This window comes from Podarcis erhardii (genome assembly GCF_964252035.2).
Source record: "Podarcis erhardii genome assembly, chromosome: 1".
NCBI lineage: Eukaryota > Metazoa > Chordata > Lepidosauria > Squamata > Lacertidae > Podarcis > Podarcis erhardii.
Genome location: NC_138497.1, coordinates 73,650,821 through 73,660,724, shown reverse-complemented (window position 1 = coordinate 73,660,724; position 9,904 = coordinate 73,650,821). Strand labels below are relative to the sequence as shown.

The 9,904-nt window shown below is 42.8% G+C and overlaps 1 protein-coding gene across 1 annotated transcript; it reads right to left on the bottom strand.

The window, feature by feature from the left end:
• Window positions 1–854: 854 nt before the first annotated feature.
• On the bottom strand, window positions 855–9,577 carry MYOD1 (myogenic differentiation 1). The gene is made up of 3 exons (XM_081841995.1): window positions 8,702–9,577; window positions 6,093–6,171; window positions 855–5,258 (listed from the first exon to the last, which is right to left on the bottom strand). Exons 1-3 carry the CDS (start codon window positions 9,242–9,244, stop codon window positions 4,999–5,001), a joined length of 882 nt encoding a protein of 293 aa, XP_081698121.1. The 5' UTR covers window positions 9,245–9,577; the 3' UTR covers window positions 855–4,998.
• Between the last annotated feature and the right edge of the window lie 327 nt (window positions 9,578–9,904).

Below are 9,904 nucleotides of genomic sequence, written 5' to 3'. Positions count from 1 at the left end.
TATAATAATTACCTGGCATTGTAATGTGACATTGTACATACTTCTCTCTCTCTCTCTCTCTCTCTCTCTCTCTCTCTCTCTCTCTCTCTCTTTCTTTCTTTCTCTCTCTCTCTCTCTCTCTCTCTCTCTCTCTCTCTGTGTGTGTGTGTGTGTGTCACAAATGAAGCAGCCCTTGTGTATGTGTTTTAATGGGCCTATTTTGGGATGTGTTAAATGCATGCATGGTCTCTGTTGTAATATTAGAACCAGGCTGTGGAAACTTAGGTTGCTAAAATAAATCGTTGAAATTCAATATCCGGGAATACTTGTGGAACAGGGTGTTCATTGTCGAACACAAATATTCTGACTGAGAGTTTCAGGGCTTCAGCTTCACGTGCTGCAATTTTACTTGCTTTCAGTATGCATTAGTGTAAAATTAAAAAAGCGACCAAAGGTGGTGAATCAAAATTTTGCTGCAATTTCTGTCCAATTCCTCATAAGAAAGTACAAATATATTATAATGTCATGGCAAGGAAGATACCAACCTGGCCCCATCCATTGGCTAGAGAAGACGAATCTGCAGAGATGTTGCATACCCTCCCTGTTAACAATGATAAGAAAGAACTCTGAACTAAGAACTAGTGCCTGTGTTTCCTTATTTTCCTCCTCCCTCCCAATTCCTTTTCCTTTTGTGCCGTGTCTTTTAGATTTTAGGGCAGAGACCATCTTAATCCTGATCATGGTAAGCTACTCTGGAAGCCTTTTTCAGCTGAAGAAGGAGTTTAAAATACTTCATACATTTAAAGTGTTTAAAGTGATTAAAGTAACATGTAGCTATGATTAAAAAAATAATAATCAAGAAAACAACAATAATATGTGGTGACCCTCAAACATTTATCTTACTTACAAAAAGACAGATATTTATTTACACAGAACACGCACAAACAACAATAGAAAAAGTCTCCAGAGCTTGATAATTACCCAAAACAAAAAAGAGGAAAGATTCTCATAGTATTGAAGAACTTTAAAAGAACCCCATCTCTATTGTATATGATCTGCTCATGAATAAGAAGCCCAATATGCTTCAAAAGATCCTCAGTGTTAACTTCTATGCCAACTCACACAAAAGCAGCACATCGGTGAAAACGGCCCTGTAATTTCAAGTAGGGATGGGCGAGAAATTCCATTCGGTTTGCATTTAAATCAGAATTTATCAAACTTGCACTTTCCAAAACAATATGAGAACTGAAAACATAACCATCCTTTGAAATTCACACGTATCCAAATTTTGGGATGCAGTTTTCTAACTAACCTGTGTTTACAATAAAATGCATATATTTGGCAAAAGCATGCCATTGGCCAGGGATGAAGGGAGCTGTAGTCCAGCAACATCTGGAAGGCAACATCTGGTTAGCCCCTCCTTCTCTACAGCCATTAGCAAAACATTGTATGGATTGAAATGCAGCCTGGTTGTTACCTAGAATGTCATTAGAGAATAAGGTCTTAAATGAATTTATTCATAAATGACCACCTGTCATGGATGCTTTTGTTGAGATTCCTACATACCAGAGGGTTGGACTAGATGCTCCCAATGCTACAATTCTATGACATCATACCTTTTGACTAAATTATATTGAAGATGGTGTACTATAGACTGTGGCCACACACAGCAAGAACTCGCAGCCTTGATTTCCTAGCCGATGGCCATCAATATCATCCACCAGAGAAGGATGGAATCAATCTACAATCTCCTACACCTTGGTGTAAGTCCCATTGAAGTCAACTGAATTTACTTCAAAGTAGACAGGTGTAAATTTGCACTGTAATTCACCTTATTCTTATATAGGGAGAGTGAATATTCTTCACTGAATGAGAAGTGCATTTGCTAACACTGTACTGAAAGCAACAGGGAAATTCCCTAACCAAAGGCAGAATAACTCCAGCAGTTTTATAAATAAGGTTCTTTATTTAGATTACTGTTGAAAACATTCTCAGAATTTCAAGTTTTAAAAGGTACTAGACAAGGATGCCCCTTATCTCCGCTATTGTTTAATCTGGTATTAGAAGTACTTGCAAGAAAGATAAGGGAGGAAGAGAGAATAAAGGACATATGGATAGGACAGAGAATATATACATTTAAAGCCTTTGTGGTTGATGCAGTTATAACAGTAGAGAATTATTCGGAAAGCCTACCAACAACCTTGGAAGTTATTACAACATTCAGCAACCTGGCGGGATTTTATACTAATAAAGACAGAAAGAAAATGCTAACTCAGAATATAAATAACCAAACAAAGAAAGAATTGGGAAATGGCTTAGGAATCAAAGTGGGAAAGAGAATTAAATATTTAGAAGTCTGGATTGCATCTGAAAATCTGAACTTATTTCAAGACAGCTATAACAGAGTGTGGACTGAAATGAAAAAAGACTTTCAAAAATGGGAGTGCCTGAACCTGTCTTTTCTGGGCAGGATATCTGTAATTAAAATGAATGTCCTGCCCCAAATGATATTTTTATTTAAATCATTACCTGTAATATCCAACTCCAACTGCTTTACAAAATGGGGAAAAAAGATATATTAAACTTCCTATGGCAAAAGAAAAAACCAAGGATAAAAATAAAATATTAATAGATGAAAAGCAAAGGGGGTGGGTTTCTTTCCCGGATCCGAAACTTTACTATGAAGCAACCTGTCTAAGCTGGATGAAAGAATGGATAGAACTGAAGGATGTGAATATATTGGTTTTAGAAGGGACCAATCTGATTTATGGGTGGCACGTGTACCTATAGTATGAAAAAACTAAGGTTCACAAGGGTTATTATGATCATGTGATTAGAAGAAGTTTATATATGGTCTGGATGAGACACAAAGATATCCTAGAAAGAAAGACTCCTGGTTGGATTTCACTGGTAGAAGCAGTTGCAGTAAAAAGGTTAAATATGGATAGGACTTGAGGAAAGTATAAAGACATCCTTGAATACAAAGATGGCAATATAAAACTGAGATCAGCAAGAGATATCTAACTGGATACCTGACTGGATTCAATTTTTTCAAACAAAGGAGATGTTTAGAAAAGATAAAGAAAGAGGATTCGTTCAAGAGGCTTCAGAATTTCAAAAAAGTGATTTGGTGCCCAAAAAAAAACTAATCTCAAAAATATATAAATTATTGTTAGAATGGGATACCAAAGATGATCTCATAAAGGAGGCAAGAATAAAACTGGCCATTGATACTGGGCATAATATTGAAATTGTTGCATGGGAAAAATTATGGAATTCAACAATGAACTTCTCTGCATGTATAGATGGTATTAGACACTGGTTAAATGGGCCAAAATGTACAAAAGAGGTTCAAAACTTTGTTGGAAATGCCTAGATGCAGAGGTTGCATTCATTCATTTATGGTAGAAATGCAACTGGGCAAAGGAATTTTGGGAAATGGTGTAAAAAAGTTTAACTAACATTCCCCCCAAAACCGGAAGAATTCATTCTAGGCATACATGGGAATGAGTTATCACAAAAGCCCACAACAGCTGCGAGGATAGTATGCACAAGGTATTGGAAACAAAGAGAGACTCCAGGAAAAGAACAATTGTTAAATAAATTAATTGAATATGCAGAGCTTGCAAGTACGACATCTAAAATAAGAAATCAAGAGACAAACAGACGAGGAGTAAGTGGAGGCATCTAGGGGAGTATTTAGAAAAAATTGATCTCAAATACAGTAGTATCTTGGTTTGAAACCGCTTTGGATTACAACCACGTCAAACCCAGAAGTGCGTGTCCCCTTTTTTTTATTACAACCCATTTTTTTATATTACAACCAATTTTGGAGGGGAGGCCCCATTGGCGAAAGCGTGCCTTGTGTTACAACCTGTTTTGGTTTACAACCAGACCTCCGGAACAGATTATGGTTGTACACCAAGGTACCACTGTATAAATTTCAGGTAGGGGATACCTTGTGACCAACAGTTGACAATATTAAGGTTATGAAAATGTGGGAAATAAGGTGAAGGAATTAATGTATATGCAACTAAGCAAGATGTACAAAGAAATGTTATGGAATGCTGGGTGGGAAGTCTAAAAGAACTACTGTATAAGAATGGAAAATAATGTAATTGTAAAACTGAAAACCTAAAAAAATAAAAAAGGAAATTCCCTAACCAAAGGCAGAATAACTCCAGCAGTTTTATAAATAAGGTTCTTTATTTAGAATACTGTTGAAAACATTCTCAGCATCCACATTGTATAAATATATAAAGTTAAAGTTTGGCACGACAAACCAAGCAACATTAAATACGTAAATTTTTTTGGGTTGTTTTGTTGGAATCTTTCCTCTTTTTATTGCAAAGCAACTCTTATTTACAAGTATACAAAATAAGTATTTTAAAAAATGGTCCACAACCTTTTTTTACAAAATATACGTGGATGTCTATGTTTCTGAGGAGAAAGGAAGGCTGCAATCCTATAATGTGTCTACTCGGAATTAGGTCCCACTGATTCCAATGAGGCTTACTCCCAGGCAAGTGTGTATAAGAAGAGTGCAGCCTTAGGTTGCTTAACAGTGCAATCCTATGCATGCCTCCTCAGAAGTAAGTCCCACTGAGTTACTTACATGGGCCTAACCCCACGTCAGTGGGCATAGGATTGTAGGCCAAGTCAGACTGAAATCAGTGGTAGTTAAGCAACCTTTATGCAGGATCGCCTCAAGAGTTTATTCCTCATAGGATCAGAGAAGACCCTCAAACTTAAGGATACCCCTTTTTAAAAGCACAGATTCAACATTAGCCATTTCATGGTATGCAATTCTAAAGTTCTTCTATATACAAATAGCTTTCGTTTATAACCAATAAATAAGTGTATTTTGAAGTAATGCAAGCTTGGAATCATTAGATACAGATTAAAACTGGTAAGGAAAACCAAAAACCCACAAGTACTGTCTTTTTCAATCTTCAGAAGGCAGGCTTAAGTGTATCGGCTGAGATCCACTCCTGTTGGCAGTTTCTGTCCCCCATGGCTTTATAGTACTTGGTAGATGGGGTTGCTGCTGCTGCTGCTGACATTGTCCTGAGGGAGAGGGGTACAGGTAGCTGGAGAGGAGATTTGGGCTCCAGGCTCGCTCAGGCTAGCCCCTTCGTGGAGTGAGCAGGGGCTCCCCTCGGTTCCACTTTCGACTGTGGACAGGCTGGCACAGGCAGTGCTGTCTGTCGAAATCCTCTCCACGATGCTTGACAAGCAATCTAGGCTGGAAATGACCGAACTCTTCCCTTGCTTTGAATCTGAGGACAAGGAGAGCAGGGAGTCTCAGAAGCAGTACCAAGGAGAAGTTGTTTTGCCATAGGGTCCCCACTGACAACAACACACACCTATTCATATCTGAATCAACAGGCCCCGTACAGTTCTGAGAGGTGTCAATGGAAATTAAAAGCCAAATGAGTTATTTAAAAGGTTTATTTATCAATAAGGGGGAGGGCTCACTTGCCACCCTGCCCACAGCTGCCACCTTGTCTGTGGCACACACACCTCCTTCCTCCACATAGATAGCATCTTCTTGTCAAAAGCTAAAAAACACTGTTTTTCCCCCAAGCCTTCTGAGAGGGGCTGCTGTTTTCAAAACTCTGAATGCTGGGACATGTATCATTGTTTTATTACAGTTTTTATATATGAGTGCTTTAGTGTTTTATTTTGTTATTATGTTGGATTGCATGCATGACACTGTGGTCTCCGTTTGGGAGGAAAGGTGAGGTGGAAAAAGTAATAAGCAAACACAACAATAAATAAAGTATAATTTAAGTTGTACAATGGCCTTTGAAGGCAAAAAAGCACCCAATAATTTTAAAGTTTTGGTCCAATTGCCATTTTTTTAAAAAAAGAAGATTGTGGTCTATAATTAAAAAAATGTAATGTACAAGTTACATTAAAAGGCATCCATCAAAATAATAATAGTAATAATGATCAGAGTAGTAAAAGTAATAATAATAATATTTGAAATTTTAAAAACGAGCTTCAGAATACCCACACATGGGTAAAAAGGAGAACAAAGTCTGTGAGTGTATCCTGTGTTTGGAGAGTATAATATAGAATAATGTATTTCTTACGAGGCAGATACCTACCATTTAGTGTTTCTGTATAGTAGCTACTGTCATAGCTATTCCTTCTGCGGGAGCTGCAAGGGGGTCCACTGTAATCCAGCTGGAAACAAAACAAGACATCAGGTCAGAAATACGATCAGGGCTACCAGGTGTCCAAATGTGTATAGGAGTGCTTAAGGGTGCACACATGTCATTCACACTTTATGTGTTTGCTCCAGGAAACACACGTATAACAATCCAGCCCTTTAAATGAAAAGGGGAGGAAAGTCACCTTACGCAAGCACGGCCAAACTTGGCCCTCCAGCTGTTTTGGGACCACAACTCCCACCATCCCTAATGAACAGGACCAGGGATGATGGGAATTGTAGTCCCAAAACAGCTGGAGGGCCAAGTTTGACCATGCCTGCCTTAAAGGGTTTTATGAGCCTTTAACCTCTTTCTTTGTGGTTTTCTCATTATGCTTAAGACTCTTGACTTCTAACATACATTTGCTCTTTGCTACATTTGGCAAGAGACAAACTCAGCAACTGTATAAATTCCTATCATGACTTCTTATGGGGTGTGTGTATGTGTGACTACACTTATGTCCCCTTACGTACAACCCTTTGAATGCACTGGGACTGAGATGAACCAATAAACCTGAGGATGATTCTGTATCTATACCTGCCATGTCCAAACTCAATGCTCCAGTCACCTCAGCATGCTGGGATTTAAAGAAGAAGAAGCTTGTTCGCTCAGTGTTGTAAGGAATACAATGGAACAGGAGACGACAGGCAATTTTTGAGTAGCAAATTCCAATTCACTTAAATATCTCCTGCTTCCAGTACTAAGTACTGGACTCTGTCTCTCTCCCTGCCTCTGTCCCTAATGCATGCTGTTGGTTACCACTCAATACCTCTCTCTTTCTCAAAGATAAACATTGCCTCTCTTTGGTGCATTCCTCCACCACCACCTAACACATGCACAGTTTGTCATGAGGCCACTAGCCACCATTAGCACAATGGTCCTCACTGCTTTGTACATCACCGCTAGCTATAGCCAGTCGCTAAATATCTTGCCACAGTCCTATCCATCCCATTATAGCCCCAAACAAACTCCAACTTGCACATATCTGCTCAGAAATAAAATAACCCCTGGATTAGCAGGTGCAAGTTCCATTGAACTCGTGTATAGGTTTGCATAGTAAATAACACTGGTTATGTACTAAAGCGTTTTAATGGCTGCCCCCTAAAGATGGTTGTACTCCATGGTTATAGAAGCACCTGCTTTCAACTGCCCCTTTCCTGCAGGGCCGCATGAGATCAGAGCTTGATATACGCTACCAGCCACTGTCTCAAAAACCCAACTTTATTACATAGAAGCGAGTAAGTATCTCTTTCCCAAGTGTCAAGAAATCACAGCAGAACTAAGCAAGAAGGCTATTGTTTCTTTCTCCAAGCATAAAGACATTACAGTACTCCTTGCAAGAGCACTATGCCCTGGGAGGACAAGGGGACATGAACTTCAGAAAAGTACTCATGCCATTCTGTAGCAGCAAAAAGACAGGGCAATATTTATGGTTCATTGGTTTACAGTTTGATCAGTAAACTGCATGGGTGCCGCAGTGTTTTATGTTGCCGATTGCTTTTTATTGTATTATTTTATTCATTGAACTGTATATCCCAGTGGGAGTCTATGTTCATAGAGTTCATGACTAAATGAATAAAAGTGGTGGTTTAGGTGTCCCAATCCAGTGCTTGTTTGCTGAGAATTGAATTACACAGAATTCATTTGGGTTTACTCCTAAGAATGCTTGCAGCCTAACTAGTTCATTATGACCTGAGAAATTGCTTTCACTCCTCTGATCATCTGGTCTATCTATTCTAATAGTGCCAGAAGAGAGAGAAGTTTCCTCCTTGTATCCCAGATTCCCTGAGAGTATACTGGAGGAGCCATGTCACCACAATCCCCAAGAGAAAGAGAAGAAATCTCCTACACTGTGCAGAAGAGGAGCCCCTCTTTTGGAGGGCTCAGCCAGCCAAGGAAACCTCTCAATGGGACCAGGGCACAGCAGAAAAGCAGGATGCTCAGTGTTTTAACCCACTGATCTCAATGGTGCTTCCTCCCAGAAGATGGTGTGCTTGGAGGTGAAGCCTTCATTTATTTGAAAAGGAGATGAAGGGAACTTTAGCCTTCTAGGAAGTGATGCCCCCAGTTCTCCTGGTCTATATTCCAATGAGGGACTGTGATTACTCAGAGGTGGCAGAAAAGAACTCATTGCATGCTCAGGGTGTGTAGTGACTTGGCATGTCGCCGGGCTTTGTCATGACACTGAAAATAAGATTCTTGGGCTTGGTTTGGCTAAAGACAAAAGAGAAAGGGGTAAGGTCTCACCTCCGTTCCCTCCCTAGATCATGACACAGAAAGAAATCTAAGTGTTAGAACTGCCCTTCTATTTCGGGTACAGCTCCTGCACCTTTAACACTTACATGACCAACAGGCTTTTAAGAGATACCCGCTTTGCTATCATAAAGATAGAAATCGCCCCTGTGGGCTGCCTGCTTCTCATAGGCATGGGAGCCAAGTCAAGCACAAGGCGGCCCACCTACGCAAGCAGACGGCCTGCGTTTGCGCGGAAACCTGCAACTCACCATGCCGTCGGAGCAGTTGGATCGGGGGCTGGAGGCGTCCGAGTCGCCGCTGTAGTGCTCCAGCACCGGGTAGTAGGCGTCCTCTTGCTCGCGCAGCAGCGCCTGGAGGCTCTCGATGTAGCGGATGGCGTTGCGCAGGATCTCCACTTTGGGCAGGCGCTGGTTGGGGTTGGTGGACGTGCAGCGCTTGAGCGTCTCGAAGGCCTCGTTGACCTTGCTGAGCCGCCTCCTCTCGCGCATGGTGGCCGCCTTGCGGCGGTCGGCGTTGGTGGTCTTCCTCTTGCACGCCTTGCACGCCCACAGCAGGCAGCGGCCCGCCTGGTGGTGCCCGCTGGGCGCGCGGATGTGCTCGTCCTCGTGGCCGTGGTGGTGGCCGTGCTCGTCGGCCTTCAGCAGGCCCCCCACGTGCACCAGCCGGGGGTCCAGGTCCTCGAAGAAGTGCATGTCCGACGTGTTGAAGCAGGGGTCGTCGTAGAAGTCATCGGCGGCCGAGAAGGAGCAGAGCGAGCCGTCGGTGATCTCCATGTGGCCTAGCACGTCCATGGGCGCAGGCGGCGGAGGAATGACTCCACAGAGGCTGGACGGAGGCAGAGCGAGAGAAGGAGAGGGCGAGAAAGGGGGCCGGATTGTCCACCCCTGAGCTCAGCGCCTGGCTTTAAAGAACCCCGAGGGGGCGAGCGGGCTTCAATCCTGACGACTCCAGCAGAGCCAGACGTCGGTGCGCTTCTTTTCCCGGGTCAGACAGGAGAGGGAGGCGCTGGCTTGCTGTGAAGGGGGGCTTCATTCACTCTTGGTCCCCCTTTCCCCCCTGCTCTGCTCAGCCTGCCACGGGGAAAGCGAAATGCCCGTCGCGGATGCCATCCAAACCGCTCTATTTATCCCAGAAGCGGGGGTGGGCATTGCTCCGAGGCCACCTCTGCTCCACCTGCCGGCCTATCCCTCGGCCTCGTCGAGCCAGTCGCTGGGGTCTCGCAGGGGGCGGGAGGGGAGGGAGGGGAGGGGGAGCCTCGCCCGGATTGGACGGCGGCGAAAGCCCCTGTCCGGCAAAAGGCTGGGGGAAAGTGGCTGCAAATGTCAAACAGCAGCCGTCCGAGAGAGAGCCTCGAGGGGGAGCGGGCGGGCGGGGGGATCACATGCGCTTCGCTTTAATGCAAAACTTTATTTTCTGCGTGAGATCTCCCGCTCCCACTTGCCCAGATGGCA